Source organism: Balaenoptera musculus, chromosome 5 (genome assembly GCF_009873245.2).
Source record: "Balaenoptera musculus isolate JJ_BM4_2016_0621 chromosome 5, mBalMus1.pri.v3, whole genome shotgun sequence".
Lineage (NCBI taxonomy): Eukaryota > Metazoa > Chordata > Mammalia > Artiodactyla > Balaenopteridae > Balaenoptera > Balaenoptera musculus.
The window spans coordinates 64280141-64301816 of NC_045789.1; the positions used below are offsets into that span (position 1 = coordinate 64280141).

The 21676-nt window shown below is 40.4% G+C and overlaps 1 protein-coding gene across 6 annotated transcripts in view; it reads left to right on the forward strand.

Moving 5' to 3' along the window:
- The first annotated feature begins 5965 nt into the window (after window positions 1-5965).
- Window positions 5966-21676, forward strand: part of AASDH (aminoadipate-semialdehyde dehydrogenase) — a 34698-nt gene continuing 18987 nt past the window's right edge. Inside the window, exons 1-5 of one of the 6 annotated variants that reach the window (XM_036853568.1) lie at window positions 6130-6218; window positions 9603-9877; window positions 9969-10089; window positions 13207-13532; window positions 21142-21334. In XM_036853568.1, the coding sequence (XP_036709463.1) occupies window positions 9648-9877; window positions 9969-10089; window positions 13207-13532; window positions 21142-21334 (870 nt within the window). In that variant the 5' untranslated portion in view covers window positions 6130-6218; window positions 9603-9647. Of the gene's footprint in view, window positions 6219-9602; window positions 9878-9968; window positions 10090-13206; window positions 13533-20016; window positions 20120-21141; window positions 21335-21676 lie in introns of those variants that run through there. The other 5 variants (XM_036853570.1, XM_036853571.1, XM_036853569.1 and 2 more) reach the window with 5 other exon arrangements.

The window sequence follows — 21676 nt, forward strand, 5'->3', positions numbered from 1 at the left end:
TAAATTTTGGGTGATAATGATGTGTCAGTGTAATGATCACCTGTAACAAATGGACCACTTCCGGGGGGGATATTAATAACGGGGGAGATTATTTTATGCGGGGGTAGGGGACATATGGGAACTCTGTACTTTCTGCTCAACTTTGCTATGAACCTAAAACTACTTTAAAAAACAGTCTTTAAAAATAAAGATACCAGGGTCCTACCTCTAAAAAAAACTATCAAAATAATACATGCATATAGTTAAAAATGAAGAAAATAAAGAGGTCACTGCCCTCTCCAGTCCTCTGTAGTGCATCCACTTTTAAATATTTTTTCTGTTGTTAATCTCTATGTTTTAAACAATTAGCTCATACTATTTACTTCTTACTGTACCAACTTTAGATATTATCTCTATTTCTTCCCTGGAATCTAGCAAAGTTTGCTCTGACAGGTAGACTTAAGTTAATCATATTAATATGATTAACTCACTTGAGTTTCTGATGCCTTTCTTAGGGTTTCAAGTAGGGTGTAGTCAACTCCTCTAAGGAAAATTGCCTTCATGTTTCATAAAGAGATCAAAAAGAAAATCCAGTCCTCTCAGAAAAAAACTGCTCACTCAGACATTTTAGAGAAAACTGCAAAAAATGCCATGTTAATTTATGTTTTTGTGTGCAGAAATTGTCTTCTCATGTAGCTGAGAATTTGTTGGAGGGCAGGAACCAATGCTTTTAACCTTTTTAGAATTTCTTTCATTTTTTTTTTTAACATCTTTATTGGAGTATAATTGCTTTACAATGGTGTGTTAGTTTCTGCTTTATAACAAAGTGAATCAATTTCTCACTGCACTATGACAAACAGGAAATGATTACACAATGGAGACCCAAGTGGACGCTTGCACTCTACCTCAATCATTGAAGATTGCTTGTTTGGCTCCACTGATGGGTATGTTAGATGTGATGGTTAATTTTGTGTTTCAGTTTGGCTAGGCTTTGGCGCCACGTTGTTCAAACACCAGTCTGGACGTTGCTGTGAAGGTATTTTTTTTTACCTGGGATGAACGTGTAAATCAGTAGACTCTGAGTAAAGCAGATTACCCTCCGTAATGTGGGTGCGCCTCATCCAGTCAGTTGAAGGCCTTAAGAGTAAAGACTGAGGTTTCCAGAAGAAGATAGAATTCTCAAGACTGCACCCTAGAAACCCTGCCAGAGTCTCCAACCTGTTTCAAGACTGCAACATCAATTTTTTTTTTTTTTTTTTGGCCACGGCACGCAGGATCTTAGTTCCCCGACCAGGTATCGAACCCATGTCCTCTGCAGTGGCAGCGCAGAGTCCTAACCACCGGACCGCCAGGGAATTCCCTCTAGAGAACTCTAACGGGCTCACTGTTGCAAAAAGCCTAACTTCCCTCATCCCTCCGTTCTTTCACAATCACCTGACAAAAATGCCAAACCTGAATGAACCCATGGGCAGCTGAGCTCCCTTCGAGTAAATCACACACCGCTGTCCCAACTGTGACGTGGGCTACAGTGCTACCAGAGCACATAACAGGGACCTAACCTTGTCTTGGGGTAGGGTCAAAGGTTTTCAAATTTTTTTGTTGTTGTTGTTTAGAAATTTTTTAAGCATATTTATTTTATTTATTTATTTACTTTGGCTGCGCTGCGTGGCATGCCGGACCTTCCCCGACCAAAGATCGAACCTGTGCCCCTTGCAGTAGAAGCGCAGAGCCTTAACCACAGGACCTCCAGGGAAGTCCCTCAAAATTACTTTTGAAATAATTTTTATTTTTGAAAGAAACAATGACATTGGCAACTGAGAGATGAGTTGGGAAGTAGCTGAAGAGAAGCAGTGGAATGAGAATGTACCAATAAATGTGCAAAGGATCAGCAAGGTACTGGGGCAGGCATTTGATACTTCTTGGGAATTGGAATGATGTAGTAAATAGATGGGGAAGAGTAAAAAGATAGTTGAGAAAACAGGTGCAATACACATGAATCTCTGCTGTCAAGAAGGGATTAAATGAAGGCAGACTTGGAAATAATGCAGCTGTTACAGGTCCTATGAGAAGTGTAAGTCACCATTTGGGAAGGCTTGTACCCTATTTAAAAGCTAATAAGCCAGTGTGTTACTGTTTCATGGTAGTGGACGTGAGATTCCTGAGTCAAAGAGAACTTCATTACTCATGGCAAAAGCAGTAGCCGGAGCTTCATGTCTGTCAATTCTCCATGCCTCCTAAGTCCCCCCTCGGGTAACTAAGATAGACATAGATGGATGTCTGCACACACAGTGGGTTGTGTTACAGGAAAGGAATACTAAGTTTGGGGGGGATTCATTCCTTTTACAGTAAGTGGAAGAAAGCTTGCTGCTTGGGGAAGGCATTACCTCAGCTCTGAAGATTGATCACCCCGAACAACCCTGAAAAGTGACCTGGATAAAGAGCAGTCAGTACCTTGCATTCTTTGCGCACCCAGCAAAAATTTGCAGGGACACTCAGGGCCCATGGCAAATTGCTCTTCCCAGCAGTATGCTAGGTTTATGGGATGGGGGTTGGAGGAGGATGGGTAAATTCTCATACAAGGCTTGAAGAAAGGCATTGAGGAGGTGAGGTTAGAACTGTTTTCATAAGAGGAATAAATGTTCATCAAGCAGGTGTGGGGAGGGAAAGGGTTTTTCAGCCTGTGACTCAGCCAAAGCACAGGTGTGGAGACTTGATAAGGGTTTGGTAGGCTCAGAAGACTTACTAGGGTCTTATTATAGCTGGATCTTACAGTACCAGGTGTGGGGAATGTGGAGCACGGGGTGAGGAAGCAGTAGCCAACTGTGAGAGATTAGGCTAGAAAGATAACAAACCATCTTGTTTACCTTGCTAGAGTTTGAATGTCATGCAGGCAATGAGAGGCCACTGAAGCTTCTTAAGCAGGAGAATGCTGTTGTTGCTCTGGTGTATGTTTTAGAATGATCACTCTAGATTACCAGGTAAAAATGAACATAGTCTTCTACATTTGCTCCCTCTTAGACCCCCCTGAAAATGACAGTGAAGGGATTTTTAGAGTCACAAACTCTCAAGGATAGAGGGAAAGAGATAACAGAAACAAAATACTGAAATCAAAAGCAAAGGGCTCAGGGAATTCCTGGGCGGTCCAGTGGTTAGGACTCTGCACTTCTACTGCAGGGGGCATGGGTTCAATCCCTCGTTGGGGAACTAAGATCCCACATGCCGCATGGCGCGGCCAATAAATAAATAAATAAACTCATTTATTTATTTATTTTTAAAATTTATTTATATATGTTTGGCTGTGTTGGGTCTTTGTTTCTGTGCAAGGGCTTTCTCTAGTTGCAGCAAGCGGGGGCCACTCTTCATCGCGGTGTGCGGGCCTCTCACTATCGTGGCCTCTCTTGTTGTGGAGCACAGGCTCCAGACGCGCAGGCTCAGTAGTTGTGGCTCTCGGGCCTAGTTGCTCCGCGGCATGCGGGATCTTCCCAGACCAGGGCTCGAACCCGTGTCCCCTGCATTAGCAGGCAGATTCTCAACTACTGCGCCACCAGGGAAGCCCTCATTTATTTTTTTAAAAAAGCAAAACAGCAAAGGGCTCGGCTTATTTGGAAAAGCTAGACTAAACCAGCAGTGAGCAAAGCCAATAAGCAATCCTATTTACATCATAGAGCACCCTTAAAAAGTGAGAAACTGGCTTTTGGAAGCAGGGGTAAAGATGGTAACTAAAAGGATTGGAAATTCACTTAGGAATGAGTTACACCCTTATGCTACCTCCCAGCACCCTTAAGCTTAACTCTGAAGGCCGTTTTGTTTGGGAGAGAGTAAAACAGAGGGTCTTTGTATTGGAGGACATCAGGCACCTGGAATAGAATTAAGTGAAAAATTTTATACTGAATTCTGAGACCCTCCTCCCACCCCTGCAGCCCTTTTCTCTCATTTGATTTTCAAAACACTTGCTCCACGGATTCAGAGCTTCCAATCAGCTTTTAAATGCCCACTTTTAAATATGATTAGATAATCAATGATTATTACCAGACACCCGTGGAAGCCTCTAACATGAAAGAATCCAAAACCAACAGAAGAAATAGAGACTGCAAGGGGGGGAAAAAACTTAAAAAAGCTATTATTAATATCAGAATTGAAAAATGAGATTTTCGATAATGAAACAGACATTATCCTGGCAGCAGTTCAGAGTCTACTGTAGCCAAGCAAGACTGGAAGGGCTTTAGGGAAACACTGACCTAGAAGACCTGAACTAACATAGCAGTAGTGGAGATGACAATGTTATCATTTAAAGAATGCAGATGGGGGGCGGGGGGCAGGGGAGGAATGCAGATTGCAGGCCCCTCCCTCACTAGAAAATGAATTCAGAACCTCTTGGGATGGAGATCCAGGAATCTGGTATCTGTGTTGTTTAACATTACCACAAGCGATTCTGATATAGCCAGCTGGGCATTGGTCTAGAGATTGGGGAGTAGAGGACGTAGGATCTAATTGCATACAGGAGGGTAAAAAAGAAGTTGGGTGGGAGTGGATATCTAGGGTTTCTTTACTGTCTCACTGGGTGGATAATGGTGTCATTCCCAAATATAGAAACAAAGAGACACCTTTGAGTGGCCCCTCCCCAAATAAAAGACCCATAGTACAACCTGGTGAATGTCTCATGGGCAAGTGGAGGTATCTCTTGCTTGGATTACGGCTACAGTTTCTTGCCACCAACGCCAAAGGACACGAAAGCATCCTATGCCTTTTCATGTATCGTTTATTGATGCCCGGCTGCCTCCTCAGTCCTTCCCCTAGCCAAAACAAAACCAAAACCCTGATCACTTTGTAACTGAGCAAGAGATCCTGTGTGCCAGGTGCAGAAAGCCAAACTCTTTGACAGCAGGTGTTTGCAGCAAAGTACGGGTTTATTTGCAGGGTGCCAAGCAAGGAAGTGGGAGATAGATCTCAGATTCACCCCATCTTGGTCTTTGAGTCAGGGACGTTTTAAAGGGGAAGAACAAAGAAACTGGGGTTAATCACAGTCTTCTTACATTTCTTAATCATGGTTTTGTGAGTCAGGTTGTCTCCAGTTTATGATTCTCTGGCCAGGTGATACAGGTCTGTGAGCTCATCTTGCCTTGGAGAAACATCCTGAGTTTGTATGTTAATGATGATGCATATATCTACAACAGCAATTTTAGTACATTAACGATGTTGTCAACAACAGCAGTCTTACTCATCTGACTTTGATTAGTGTTCAGTTAACACAGGATTGAGGTCAGAGGGGACAAGAAAGGGAATACAGTTGTGGAGGGAGAGATTAATCATAAACTCAGTAGGGGGGACTCGGTTTCAATTTCCTCTCTGCTACCGGCACAGTAGCTTTAAAAAATATCACTATTACTGCTCTTGACATTTTAAATAACTAACTTAAACGCCTCCAACTAAAATTCCCTTAAAAACAGATTTTTATTCAGCGTATAGCTTAAGTAACCCTCCTCAGACCTGTTTTCTTTATAGCTCCTGTTGAAAGTTGAAATTTTCTTAGTTATCGTTTAAATTCATCTCTTCCGATTAAACTGTCAGCCTACTTATGACAGGGACTTCGTTTGCAGGCTTTTTTGTTGCACAGTTCCCCACAGTGTAGGGCAGGTTATAAAAAAAAGTCCAACGCATGAAGTCCAGTCACTCTTATTTCACAATGATTTCATCGCTCTTCACGTTAACTCTACGTAATACCTTTATCCCCACTTTAAAGATTTTAATTAAAGATTCTTGCCCGGAGTTTCTTGGCAAATATGAAAGAGTACGACTCCAACCGGGTCAACTTCAAAGTCCTTGCAAACGCTGTCCAAAACCCAGCAAGACCAGACCAGAAATCTGAAACGAGAGCGGGCAGCAAAGCAGCCAACACTTCTCTCCCATTGGCTCCGCAGCTCCGGGAAGGGGCGGGGCAGCAGGACGCTGCCTGCCCCGGGTCGCTCCTGCTGACGTCAGCAAGGCGACGAGAAACATTTCTAGGAACCAGAGAGCCCGGTGGGCTGCGCGGTGGGTCGGCTTTAAGGTGTGGGCTTATTCGCTGTGTGTGAAGAAGTGTTGGGGTTGGATTGTCGGGAGAAGGTCCGTATGGGCTCGGACCTCCCCGCTACCCCCTCACCCCTACGCCTTCTGAGTGGGTCTCGGCAGGAGGCGGTATCCACTGGGGACATGTGTGAGGGAGGCGAAGTACGAAGACACCTGCGGCTGACTGCGCACAGGTTTGCTTAGCTTCTGGGCAACCGCCTGGCCTCGGAGTTGAATCAGTGGTGTCTGGAGGGATGGAGTGGTGCAAAAAGCTGAACTTGACCCATGTGCTCTCCCCACTCACCCTGCCTTAGACCCTCTGCTCCTTATTTCGAATGGAAATAAGCCTACCCTGTCTTGTTAGCGTGGTTTCGAAAAGCAATTGAAAAAATGTGTTGGAAGGTATAAAGTGCATTGTTATTAAACGTAGTTGCTTAGTGAAAGTTAAGAAGCTGGTGGATACGGGAAAATAAAGTTTTTAGATTATTTATGTCTTTAAAATAGCCAATAACCTAGGGAGAGCCCCTGAGACTTCTGATGACTAAAGTAGCAGCCTCTACAGATATAAAGTAGAAAATATCTTAAAACTTAATGATCCCATTACATATATAATCTGTTTATCAGATTTTGCTTCCCCCCCACCCCCTTCTTCTATGGTCCCAGAAATGTTTGGGCATCCAGTTAGTATAGCATTCTCTATTGGAGCGAATGTATTTATGATTCACTTAATGAAAATGAAAACCTTAGACAACAAGAATAGATTTTGCCTTAATTCTCTATAGCAGCCACTGGGAAACTGGCAATTAAAAGTTTAAAAACATTTTAATTGTTGTATAGATATGTGTGGTGAATCTTGTAATTTGTCATAAAAAATGACTTTTTTTAAAAGAATTTAATCCATTTTATAATCTTGCCCCTTACTTTGATGTCAAGGGATTTTAGATTATAGTATATTAATCAAATTGTCCTCCTGTGGAAAATTAACTGCTGGATGTGTTTTTGCATTAAAACAGTGCTTTTTTTTTTTTTTTGCATGTAGACTATAACCTTTTGTTAAAATGCTTTAGTATAATACATTCTGTAGTATAGGCAATTTGTTATTCATTTGGGGAGAGGGAAGCAGAAGGTCCCCTTCTGCACTAACTGAATCTTGAAGAATGGACTCATTCCCATAATTTTAGTGCATGTTATGAAAAGCTTTCCTTATATTTACATAACGGTCATTTGTGTGTATGAGGAAAGCTTAAAAATTTTATCTTGTGCATCACAGAAAGAGCTAGTATTTATGGAAAAGACTGTAAGTACTAAAGTTACTTTATATTTAAAAATTTTGTGTTTAGAAATCATAGCATTTCCAAACCTTATGGGTGTCAGCAGTTATTGGTTCATTTTGCTCTCTTTAGAAATGTTTTATTTTCTGTAATTGATATTGATTAAATGACATGGATGAATCAGTAGGGAAATGAGTTCAAATAAGCATAAACAAATAAAAAACTTGAATAATTAAAACAGACTATTTGATAAATCTTATTTGCTTTGAAATCCAGAAAATAAATTTCACAGTGGGAAAACAAAAATCACCTTTACCTTCAAGGAAATACTAGGAGTTGTGAAGTTTTTTTGTTGTTGTTCAGTCATCCCTAAAGTTTCTTTGATGAAATACTGTTTCAGATTTCCTTTTTTTTTTAACTTTAAAAAAATTTTTTATTTATTTATTTTTGGCTGTGTTGGGTCTTCGTTGCTGCGCTTGGGCTTTTTCTAGTTGCGGCGAGCAGGGGCTACTCTACGATGTGGTGCTCGGGCTTCTCACTGCGGTGGCTTCTCTTGTTGCAGAGCACGGGCTCTAGGCATGCAGGCTTCAGTAGTTGTGGCGCGCGGGCTCAGTAGTTGTGACTCGCGGGCTCTAGAGCGCAGGCTCAGTAGTTGTGGTGCATGGGCTTAGTTGCTCCGAGGCATGTGGGATCTTCCCGGACCAGGGCTCTAACCTGTGTCCCCTGCATTGGCAGGCAGATTCTTTTTTTTTTTTTTTTTTTTTTAATTTATTTATTTATTTTTGGCTGTGTTGGGTCTTCGTTTCTGTGAGGGCTTTCTCTAGTTGCGGCAAGCGGGGGCCACTCTTCATCGCGGTGCGCGGGCCTCTCACTATCGTGGCCTCTCTTGTTGCGGAGCACAGGCTCCAGACGCGCAGGCTCAGCAGTTGTGGCTCACGGGCCTAGTTGCTCCGCGGCATGTGGGATCTTCCCAGACCAGGGCTCAAACCCGTGTCCCCTGCATAAGCAGGCAGCTTCTCAACCACTGCGCCACCAGGGAAGCCCGGCAGGCAGATTCTTAACCACTGGGCCACCAGGGAAGCCCCAGATTTTCTTTTTATAGAATCTGCATTGAGAAGCCCAAAGAACATTGTATTGATACAATACTTTACCGAGTCGTAATACTATATTTAGAGTCTAAATTTAAATGAATTTATTGACAATTTAAAAATCAAACTAGAGGGAATTTCCTGGTGGTCCAGTGGTTAGGACTTGGCGCTCTTGGGGCCCTGGGTTGGATCTCTGGTCGGGGAACTAAGATCCTGCAAGCTGCCAAACAAACAAACCAAACAAACAAACAAATAAATATCAAACTAGAGTATGAAGAGCTTACTTCTTAACAATTATAAAAGTGGCTTGCTGTGTTACAATAATAATAAGCACAGTTTATATATAGAGAACTAAAACTGGATGGATGTAAGGGTTTTTTCTCTTCTTTCTATCAGAGGTTGGTTTTGCTATCACCTAAATTCAGTTCCTAAAAGCAGACTTCATTTGCATTAGTCTTTTCAAAGTTACCATACAGGATTGTAACCACTTTATTTTAATCAATGTGTAACAACTGAAGAAAAATGAAAAAATTGAGCATGTGGTACTTTAGATTTGGTTTTATTTTGGGTAATTATTTATTATTATTCATTTCTTTTTTACTTTGTGTTCTGTTTTTGTTTTTTTTTAAATTTTATTTGTTTATTCATTTATTTTTGGCTGTGTTGGGTCTTCGTTTCTGTGCGAGGGCTTTCTCTAGTTGCGGCAAGTGGGGGCCACTCTTCATCACGGTGCGCGGGCCTCTCACTATCGCGGCCTCTCTTGCTGCGGAGCACAGGCTCCAGACGCGCAGGCTCAGTAATTGTGGCTCACGGGCCTAGTCACTCCGCGGCATGTGGGATCTTCCCAGACCAGGGCTCGAACCCGTGTCCCCTGCGTTGGCAGGCAGATTCTCAACCACTGCGCCACCAGGGAAGCCCTGTGTTCTGTTTTGAGAGAATTCTACATTTCTGCTTGTTTCATCCTCATCTATGTATATACCATTCCCCTCTCAAATTTTCTTCCACCTCTGACAGGGAGTTAGGTTGCTTGTATCAAAATTTCAACCTCATTGTTCTCAGCAAAGTTACCATAGACAGTTGGTAGTTCAGAGATTCTTTAACTGTGTGTCTTTGATGTAGTTATTTTTGTGAGGAGTGATTGTATAGAATTTTTTCTCTACTTCCCGCCCCCCAACAAACTCCCTAAAACTCCTTGTCCCCCTAACATTTCTGGAAATAGGTAGAATTCTCTGCTACCAGTGATGTTCAGATAAACTTCAGTGAAATGACTCTTCAGGAATTGGTGCATCAGGCTGCCTCCCGTTATTCGGATAAAATAGCTGTATGTTTTGATGAATGTAACAACCAGCCTCCAGTTTATTACACCTACAAGACTGTGGTTAACGCTGCTTCAGAATTATCAAATTTTCTGCTGTTACATTGTGACTTTCAAGGAATTCGGGAAATTGGTCTGTACTGCCATCCTGGGATAAACTTACCCTCTTGGATTTTAGGGTAATATTTTTTAGAACTAAAAATTTGGTATCTTAAAGTAAGATTATTTTCAACAGATATTCTGTGCTGACTCTGTACTTTGTTTCTTTAGAATTCTCCAAGTCCCGGCTGCTTATGCACCTATTGATCCAGATTCACCACCAGCATTATCAATTCATTTTATGAAAAAATGTAATCTAAAGTATATCCTTGTTGAAAAACAGCAAATTAATGTAAGTGTGGGTATTTCAGTTGTTTGTTTGTATTTTTATGTGTTGCATTTACTTTTCAATTGAAGGGGTCCCATCCCCTGTCTTAATATCTAAATTCACTAACTCAGCAAAATTTCTTGGTCTCAGCACTGTTGACATTTTGGGTTGGGTGTTTGTTGTGAGGAGTGTCCTGTACATTATAGGATGTTTAGTAACCCCCATGGCCTCATCTAATAATTGCCAGTAGCACCCCCTAGTTGCAACAACCAAAATTGTCTTCAGACATTGCCAGATGTCTCCTGGAGGCACCCTCCACCCCGCATGCTCCACTGAGAACCACTGCTCAATGGCATGGACATATCTTCTAGCCTCGTAATAATGTATTGTGCATTGTTTTGAATTTACTTTCTCTTTCCAAAGTTGTTCTTATAGTAGGAAACTTTTATAATACTTGATACTTTTATCTTGGTGTATTTATGGCAACTTACAGTGGTCAGCAACATTAAAGAACTGTATCCAAGCTTAGATTTTGAAAAAGAGATTGGCACTTAAACCAGACCTTTCTGGAAAACTAAATTTATTATTTTTTTTATTTTTAAGTGACTGCCAACCAGAGATCTAGCCAAGAAACACTGCTTTAGGGGCAAGAATTGGTATTATATGTTAAGCAGGGTACCCCATGTTTCATTATTATTTCTTCATTTCTTGTTTATAAAATATTGTTTTACCATGGAGAAAACATTATAGAAACTATATTCAATTTAGCCTATTGTTACCCATTTCCTATATGAACCATTTTATATTAGGGGTAACTTAAATGCATTTTACCTATTTGTGTATATGTGTGTGCATCTATATCTGTAATATATAGCAGTAAGACAATTCAAAAGCTTCAGATATTATATGGAGGACGTCCTAGAGAATAATGGGTATTAGAGTAAGGCCTCCAGAAAGAGACAATAAAGTATGAATTTGGTTAATAAATATTTTCTAAGTACACATATATCAGTGTCTGGCCACAGTTTTCTCTTCTGTTCCTCAAATTGGTTATTTGTTGATAAGTTAGCAAGACTAAAATGAGGATGTGATATTCATTTTTTTAACAACCTTGGTGAAAGTTCTATAGACAAGGTGGGTGGGTGGGAGAATTAATTGTCAATATCAAGCTATTCTTTATAACTGCATATAGGAAGGAGTTGAGTACATAGCAGCAAACCCCACAGAAACTACCTTGCTTCCTGTTCCATGATTTTGATGATGGTGTAAGTGTTCTTCCTTCACTTAACACAGGAGCAATCATTGTATTTATTGATCATCTACTGTATGCCCATGATCCACTAGAGTAGTGGTTTTCAGCTGGCCATGATTTTACCTGCCAGGAAACATTCTGCAGTGTCTGGAGATATTTTTTATTGTCATGATGGAAAGGGGGTGCACTGGCTTCTAATGGGTAGAGGCCAGGGATGCTGCTAAAAACCCTACAATGCATAAGACAGTCTCCACAAAGATTTAACTGTTCCAGAATGTCAGTAGTGTTTAGATTGAGAAACTCTGCACTAGAGACAGGGTGTTTGGGAGGGCATTGGTATGTGAAAGCAGCCTAAGATATGATTCTTGCCCCCCAGTTGCTTATATAGTTGGAGAGAAAAGGTTAGTACTTCCAAGGTCTGCATAGTGTGATATTGCCCTAAGCAAAGTATACGTAACCTAGTAGAGATAGGACAGTTTTAATGGAGGAGGATGGTATTTGAGCTAGGTCTTAATTTTTTTCACATTACAGGATATACCACACCTTACACCTAAAACCACAACACAAACACAAACAGAAAACTCCTGGTCCTGGGTTGTGATCTTTTCCTCTCATTTAAATTGATTTCTTTATTGTGAAAACTTGTTATGCTTCATTAAGCTGCTGCTTATCAACCTAAAAAGATATACTCAAAGCAAACTTCTGTATTAATCTATTTCCATCTACCAAATAACTGAGCCAGAAACTAAGCAATCTTCTCAAGCTCACTCCCTATCCAGAAAGTCATCAAGTCCTATTGATGCTTTCTTCATAGACCCTTTCTATCTACTTCTGCTGCAACAGACCATTCAGGCCCATATAGCATATCTGAATTGTTATGAAAGGTTCATTAAAGGCTCTCATTTATCAGAGTCTTGCATATCAGTCTCTCCTTGACAAGCAAAGTCTAGTCTGTGCTATTGCCACTTTCAGTTAGATCCCATCACAGGTTAAGGTCTAAACTCCTTGGTGTTGAGTATACAGTTATTAAGGATTAGCATCTCATCTCCTATCAATAGCACTACTTATCTTCTCCATCTCCCCCAATTCTGCAGCTTATTGGAATGTGTACTGTTCTCCATAACACCAGCTTTGTCAGGTCAGATACTGTGTATTGACTTGTTTGTTTAAAGTACCCCTCTTTATTTGGAAAATAGCTACTTATAACACAAATATTACATATGAAGAGTCAATCTCTGACCTTCCAGGCAAGTTAAGTTCAGCCTTCTCTGTTCTCATTCATGTTTTTTTTTTTTTTCTTTTGATTGATTGATTGACTGATTTTGGCTGTGCCGTGGTATGTGGGATCTTAGTTCCCGGACCACGGATCGAACCTGCGCCCCCTGCAGTGGAAGCATGGAATCTTAACCACTGGACCACCAGGGAAATCCCCTGTTCTCATTCACATTTAAAGCATATTTCATTATCACACCACATTACACTGAAGTTGTGTGTTTTTATGTCTCTATTTTAAAGATGAGTTTGAAAGTAAGCACCGCACTTTACTCTTGGAGGTTTCTCATTTATCTTTTTATTCTTGGATATATAGCAAGTACAGTTGACCCTTGAACAACTCAGGGGTTAGGGACACTGACTTCTGTGCAGTGGAAAATTCGCCTATAACTTTACAGTTGTCCTTGGTACCCGCATCCACAGATTCAGGCAACCTCAGATATAAGTGGACCTGCGCAATTCAAACCCACGTTCAAAAGTCAGCTGTACTTAAAAAAAAAAAAAAAAGCTATGTTGAATGAGTAAATGAATACTTAATATTCTATATATATTCTATATGAAAGAGAATGCCTTTTAACATATTAATGTTGTAAAACTTTGTTCCCCATTTAACACAGAAATTCAAATCTTCCTATGAAACATTATTGAACTATGATGTGTTTACAGTAGAACATAATGACCTAGTACTCTTCAGACTTCACTGGAAAAATGTTGAGGTGAGCTTGATGCTAAATAATAGCATAAGAAGAGAGACATATGAAAAAGAAAAAATGACAAAGAGCATGAATTCTGAGAACAGCAGTGAAGAAAAGTCAGAAGAGCACATGGATGTGAGGCTAAAGCATTGCTTGGCCTATGTTCTCCATACATCAGGCACCACGGGGATACCTAAGATTGTCAGAGTCCCTCATGCATGTATAGTGCCAAACATCCAGCACTTCCGGTAAGTTCTATCCTTAGAATCCTTCTTCAGAACTCGTATTTTAAAGGGAAAAATTAATTTTGAAATACCTGTTCTTTATAACTCTTGTTCCTAAATTGACCGTCCTAAGTACTTGGGTCTCTTGTTTCAGCTATATCTGAACTTTAGTTCTCTGCAGAGTAGGGCTTTACCTGTTTGATCCAGACCTGGAGCCAAACAACAATCAAATGATATGGCTGGAAGCTTTGCTTCTTAATTATTAGTAAGAAGAGAGGAAACATATTCCTGGCAGAGGTACCTACAGAGGTATGGGAGAAAGAAGGAGCTTGGCTTGCTAGAGTGCACTGGGCAGAGCTGAAGAGTGGGAGGGTAGGAGTCATATGACCTGAGGGGGCAGGCACCTGGTGTGCTCTGTTGGAGAAGTTTGAACTTAATCCAAGGAACCATTAAAAAATTTTGCATTTCATTATGTTTACTCTCGTAGCATTGTTGAGTTGGTTTTACTGTTACGGGAAATGAGAAATCTCTATAAAGTTGAGATTCTCAACTTCTGAAGAAAGGAGGAAATAGAGGAGGAAAGGAACCAGAGGAGAGTAGGCTTAGAAAATCAGAGGAGGAAACAGAAATAGAAACGGAAACCTCATGGGACACATACGTAATTTTATGTCATTATAAGTTTTATGTAATTAAAAATTTTTTAGTAACCACATTTAGAAAGTAAAAAGTGGGGACTTCCCTGGTGGCGCAGTGATTAAGAATCCGCCTGCCAATGCAGGAGACATGGGTTCAATCCCTGGTCCGGGAAGATCCCACATGCCGCGGAGCAACTAAGCCCGTGTGTCACAACTACTGAGCCTGCGCTCTAGAACCTGTGAGCCACAACTACCGAGCCCACGTGCCTAGAGCCCGTGCTCTGCAACAAGAGAAGCCACTGCAATGAGAAGCCCACACACCGCAACAAAGAGTAGCCCCCACTCACCACAGCTAGAGAAAGCCCGCGTGCAGCAATGAAGACCCAACGCAGCCAAAAATAAATAAATTAATTAATTTTAAAAAGTAAAAAGTGAAATTAATTTTAACAATATATCTTATTCAGTATACTCCAAGTATCATTTTAATATGTGTCAATATAAAAATTTAGTGAGGTACTTTACATTCTTTTTTTTTTTTTAATTTTTGGCTGTGTTGGGTCTTCGTTGCTGCACAAGGGCTTTCTCTAGTAGCAGTGAGCGGGGGCTACTCTTCGTTGCTGTGAGCGGGCTTCTCATTGCAGTGGCTTCTCTTGTCGCAGAACGTGCGGGCTCGGTAGTTGTGGCTCGTGGGCTCTAGAGCGCAGGCTCAGTAGTTGTGGTGCATGGGCTTGGTTGCTCTGCAGCATGTGGGATCTTCCTGGATCAGGGATCGAACTGGTGTTGACTGCATTGGCAGGCAGTTTCTTAACCACTGTGCCATCAGGGAAGTCCTACATTCTTTTTTATATACTAATTATTTTCAAAATCTAGCACGTATTTTATAAACATCTCTATGTGGACCAGTCGCATTGTTAGTGCTCAATAGGCACATGTATCTAGTGGCTACCATATTGGATGCCCAGGTCTAGAAGGAAGGAATGGTTAAATGCTGCAGAGGTGTCTGTTGTAATTGGTAATCTGTTTTTTTAGTTTTAGTTTTGTTTTTAATATTTATTTTATTTATTTATTTTAATTTTTGGCTGCGTTGGGTCTTAGTTGTGGCACGCAGGATCTTCATTGTGGCATGTGGGATCTTTTGTTGAGGTGCATGGGCTCTTCGTGTGGCTTCTCTCTGGTTCTGGTGTGCAGGTTTTCTCTCTCTAGTTGTGTGTGGGCTCTGTAGTTTGCAGCACGCGGGCTTCTCTCTAGTTGAGGTGCGCAGGCTTAGTTCCCCGACCAGAGATTGAACCCGCATCCCCTGCATTAGAAGGCGGATTCTTTAACACTGGACCACCAGGGAAGTCCTGACAATCTGGTTTTTAGTGACTTCACTTCTAATTCCCAGGGCTGAAGACAGTACAGGCTGGAGATAAGTGAATGAGAGATAAGGAAATGGAGACAACAAAAGTAAAGTGTTATTTTCTAGAAACTAGTTTTAATAGAAGAGAAAGGATTCTGGGAGGGTGTAGCTTAAGTATCTTTGATTTTAGATGGGAGAGACTTGTAGGCTGAGCATAAAGACCTGGTAGAGAGGACTGGTTAGAAAAATCAAGTAGTCGGAATATGGTAAAGGAGTAAGATATTTTGAGATGGGAGGAGATGATATTTAAAATACTCTCTCTTCTTTAGAGAGCCTTAAAAGGATAAGAGGGATAATAAGTTACATAAATTCTTTATGTAATAAGGAATGTTAGAGGAAGTTGATGGATTGTAACTTTAGAAAGAAATAGGATGCAATGTCCTATGCTAACATTATGGGAAGTGAGGTGGGGATGGAGATATAGGCAACTTGAAGAGAGTGGAACTGATTTGGAATCTAGGAGAGGTGGGAGAGACAGCTGACTAAGAGGCACTGGGCCTAACAGGCAGGAATTGTCTGTAAGGTGAGAGCAAATATGTGCTCAGTGAGGGATGAGGGGCTAATTTGTAAGTAGAGTGTACAAATTTCTTGATAGCTATTTTGTGCTTGAACTTAATGAACTCTATTTGCTTATTAAACCCTTCTTGGTTTACTTTTAGGTTCACAAGTAAGCAAAGTGCTAAATAATTGGATTCTGAAAGATGAAATGTTAAGATATCCAATTTAGAAATTGAAACAGTGATGTTAAATTTTCTATTTGATTTGGACTTAAATCACCAAGCTAGGGAGTACCAAATTTCAGCTGACTCCCCAAATATTATAAGAATAACCTGTTAGTAAGATAAAGCTGAGTTTCTTGCTTACATTGGTAGGAGAGAATGCTGCCTACCTCCAAGAGTATGATGGTCTCAGAGGGAGAAGGGCAGGATCTGATTTACTGAGATTTTGAAGTAAGGTAGATCTTTCTTTTTTTTTTTTAATTAAGTAATTTATTTATTTTTGGTTGCATTGGGTCTTCGTTGCTGTGCACGGGCTTTCTCTAGTTGCAGCGAAGCAGGGGCTGCTCTTCTTTGCGGTCCGCGGGCTTCTCATTGCGGTGGCTTCTTTTGTTGCAGAGCACGGGCTCTAGGCTCGTGGCCTTCAGTAGCTGTGGCTCGCGGGCTTCAGTACTTGTGGCTCGCGGGCTTCAGTACTTGTGGCTCGCAGGCTCTAGAGCACAGGTTCAGTAGTTGTGGTGCACGGGCTTAGTTGCTCCACAGCATGTGGGATCTTCCCGGACCAGGGCTCGAACCCGTGTCCCCTGCATTGGCAGGCGGATTCTTTATTTATGTATTTATTTTATTTATTTTTGTCTGCATTGGGTCTTCGTTGCTGCGCGCAGGCTTTCTCTAGTTGCGACGAAGGTGGGCTACTCTTAGTTGCGGTTTGCGGGCTTCTCATTGCGGTGGCTTCTCGTTGTGGAGCATGGGCTCTAGGCGTGCGGGCTTCAGTAGTTGTGGCTTGCGGGCTCTAGAGCGCAGGCTCAGTAGTTATGGTGCACGGACTTAGTTGCTCCGCAACATGTGGGATCTTCCCGGACCAGGGATCAAACCCGTGTCCCCTGCATTGGCAGGTGGATTCTTAACCACTGCACCACGAGGGAAGTCCCTGGCAGGTGGATTCTTAAACCACTGCACCACCAGAGAGGTTCCTAGATCTTTCAATACAGGGGCTTAATGTAAGGATTGGGTAAGGTTTGTGATATAATCATGATGGATTGGTGGAAATAGCAAAGGAACTTTTGAGAAAAGAGGTTCAGAGAGTCTTGGGTTGTAAACTGTTTTTGATGCTTTTGCTAAAGAGATGATTTGGTTTTCATTAATGAACAATAAAGTTATATGTAACTTCTGTTTTCTTGGTTTAGAGTCTCCTAGAATAATAAAACTGTGCTAATGAAGACAATGTAAATAGTAAGTCCTATTAATATAGGCAGTAAACTCAGTAAACTGTGTGAGGGTAAACCTTTTTTGTTTTGTTTTTTTTAGCTGTGACAGTACCACTCTCTGAAAGCAGATTATGGGACTTTGATTTGCTTTTTGTCTTTTGCTTTATTGTTTTAATAAGAACATGTGAGAAGAATTGTGTTGTTTATGCCCACAGACATTTTACAAAGACAGATATGGTATCTTCTGTAGTGATAACATGGAATTGAACTTCCCTTAAAATATTTACTAATCTTTCTAGATTATGCCAAAACAAAAAAAGAAAAAAAAGCTGAATAGCTGCTCTTTGATAGCTGTGCATCAAGTATATAGTCTTTAGTTGTATAAGCATTTGTGAGCTTTTAGTTTTTAAGGAACTATTTTGTTTTTTGTGCACAGTTACCTAGTTTGATTGCAGAGTCAGAAATGAAATGGAAATTTAAAACTCCTTTTGTTTCAGTCAAACAAGAAAAGTAGCTCAGTGAAGTTTAAAAAAAGTAAAAAAAAAAGTAGAACTTTTCTATTATTTTATTGTGGCTTTTTTTTAAGCCCCCTTTCACTTCTGGAGGTTGATGACTTAATATAGTACTCTGAAGGAAAGCCCAACAAAACATATCCTTTTTATATATTTGTTTAGATTATTTATCTTGTTAAATATATTTTTGTAATCATATCTTAAAGAGAAGTACATGGGCTTACCTGGTGGCGCAGTGGTTTAAACTCCGCCTGCCAATGCAGGGGACATGGGTTCGAGCCCTAGCCCGGGAAGATCCCACATGCTGCGAAGCAACTAAGCCCGTGCACCACAACTACTGAGCCTGCGCTCTAGAGCTCACGAGCCACAACTGCTGAAGCCCTTGCACCTAGAGCCTGTGCTCCACAACAAGAGAAGCCCCCACTTGCCGCAACTAGAGAAAGCAGCACAGCAGTGAAGACCCATCGCAGTCAAAAATAAATAAAATAAATTTATTTAAAAAGATTTTATATATATATATATATATATATATATATATATATATATATAATTAGATTTAAAAACCTATATTGTTGGGGAAGAAAAACTTTACCCTCTTAAGTTCAGTGTCTGGGAACCTGTGAATTAGACTGACAAAAGACAGATTAACAAAGAAAAAATGTTTATTCATATACATATGGGAGCTAACAAAAGAAATAGCTCGCTCATTGTAGGGGAGGCAAACTTTTACCTTTGTCAATGAAAATTCAATTAACAAATTAAGAAGAAAAAAGGGAATTTTATTCGAGCCAAACTGAGGATTATAACCCGAGAGAGTCTCAGAAAGCTCTGAGAACTGTTATACCTGTTAAAAGTCGAAGGCACACTCATACATTTTCTGGACAAATGATCATATGCCAAAATGACATGCTGATATTTTACATAAAGTTCTCCAAAGATATATATAGTCCAGGTAAGCATGTACAAAGCGAGTTGCAAGTCATTACGACCCCCTACAGAGTTGGGAAAGAATGCTGTTCTTTTAAGAAGTCACATTGCTAGCATCAGAAGAAAGGGGGGAGAAATTATCTTTTACAGTGGAGGAGGCATTCACATCTTTGAGGAGGCTTGGTTAAGGTGTAATGCAGATGCACGCTGCACAGTTGGGAAGGAGGTGGGGGAGACCCAAACAGACACAGAGAATTTTATGTTTAAATTTTCTTGTCTCGCCTTAAAACGTCAATTTTATTTCATCACTTTTTACCCTCTTAGGGTTCTTTTTGGCTGGGTCTGAGCATTAGATTGACAAAAGAAAGGTCAACGGAAGAAGAGCATACATTTAAGTATAACAAGTTTTATGTGGCACAGGATCCTTCATAAGGAATGACCCAAAGAGATGACAAGACTATATTAGGTTAAACAAAGAAAGGCAATTGTGGAAAAGTGACTAAACTGTGTGGGGAGGCTAAAGGAAGATAAGAATTATTTTAACCAGGTCTGTTTGTGTAGAGTTCTCTTGCTTTCAGCATCTCATCCTTGATATTAAGAACATTACTTTCCTTCTGGTATAGGGAGGACATCTTTCATGTGGGAATTTCATCTGCCTTTATGAAAAACAGGAAGGTCAGAGTGTTTTTGTTTTGCTGTTTTTCAAGTGCCTTTAACTCAAAATGGTCAATATACCAGAGCTGCATATTTTGGGGTAGCATGTTCTGAACTCCATCATTAAATGCTTAAAGTTGGGGCTTATCTACCTAACTTAGTAGGGGAAAGGGAGGGGAAGAAAGGCTTCTATGGGAAATACAAATTGATTTCTTTAGGAAAGACAAAAGAAGATAAGAAACTTTGTGGTAATGTTGGCCTATGCATATGAGGGTAGTTTCATCATGTCATCAGGGCCATAAAACTCCCCAGTAGGGGGGTTTATGGTGGGTTTACTCTTGGTGTACTTTTGGGAGTAAAAGTCACCCTGAAGATGGAATTTATGGTAGTCTCATTCCCCAGAAGTTTCTGCTATCAATCAGATAAGGGAAGCTCCAGGAAGGCTTCTTTCTGCATCTGTTGAATCCAAAATGTCTTCAGCTTAAAATAATCTTCATACCAACCCTGGGGTTCCAAGTGGGTCCCCACAATACCATACTTGAAGATATTTTGAAGTTAAGGTAATCCCTGCTTTTAGATAGAATGAGTTTTGTGTCTTTAAATTGAAAAGTGTTATAGGCTCATCGCTGACCATCCATGCTCTATAATACCCTTATCACATATATTCTGTTCTGCTCTTTGTTGAGTTACTGAGAGAAAATGCCAAATAATGGGAAAAGGGAGTCAGAGGTCTCTATTAATCATCATTCAATAAGTAGTATAGAAGAAGTCAAGATTCTACCTGAAAAACAGAACTGGGAGTATATATCAGGGATCTATTGCAAGGAATTGGCTTACACTTGTGGGGCTGGCTAAGCAAGACTGAAGTCCATTGGGTAGACAATTAGAAAGGGGTGATTGTGAACAGACTGGAACCCCATGGGCATGTGCTTGTCCACAGGCAAGTCAGGGAAGAGGATCCAGGGGAAAGGGAGAGTAACTGCTGAACTAGCTAATTGCTGATCCAGCTGCTGTTTGGAGTCTCTTCAGAGAAGGCCTAAACACTCTCTTAAAGGCCTTCCAACTGAGTTAATCCAGCCAATGCAGGATAACCTCCCTTTTGATTAAAGTCAGCTTATCAGGGACTTTAATCATATCTACAAAATCCCTTCACAGCAGCACCTAAGCTAGTGTTTGATTGAATAAATGGGAGAAGGTGTGTGTGCTATCAAATGACAGCTGTCCGCCTTCTGTCCTCCAACTGTCTAGAGAGAATATCCCTTGTCTTCTACCCTAACGGGAAACATACTATCAATAGAAAGGGAATTCTGAGGACCGTAATTCAGTCCAGTCAAGTTGATGCATCAGAAGGCAATCACATATGATAAAATACGTCATGGTAAAAAGTGGCTTTGCTTTAAATGGCTTTTAATCCTTACATTTATAAAGAAGAGTTCTAGAATTAATACCACCGTTTTGGTTAATCTAAGAGAAAAAAAAATCTGGCCAACATCTGGAAACTTAATGGTTGTAAATACTTCTTTAGGATATGTGTTTACTAAATGTTAGGCATTTCTCATAATTACATTCTGTTTTGCCTTAGGGTGCTTTTTGAGATCACTCAAGAAGATGTTTTGTTTCTGGCGTCACCTCTGACCTTTGATCCTTCTGTTGTGGAAATATTTGTTGCTCTATCAAGTGGTGCCTCTCTGCTTATTGTACCAACTTCTGTCAAAGTGCTCCCGTCAAAATTAGCTGCTGTTCTCTTTTCCCATCACAGAGTGACTATTTTACAGGTACATTTTAGTAGCAAATGAAATGTTTTGTCTTTAATTATTCAGTATTTTAGAGACTATTTTATATTCCTGTAGCTCTTTACAATGGATTAATGATAATCTAGTTAGATTATCAAGGGCTGTCTTCCTGATGATGTCGCTTTTTGTTTGTTTGAGAATGAAAAAAATCAGTTAATTCTGTCTAGAAAATTCTTTTACTATGCACTTTGTACATACTATAGTAACTAAAGGAACTTTTACTCAAATCTGTTGGGATATGCCTCTCTTGTCTTAAAGTTTTGAGTTTATTGTGTTTCCCACTAAAAGCTGCTTTAAGTAAGTTAAATTATAATTAGAAATTTA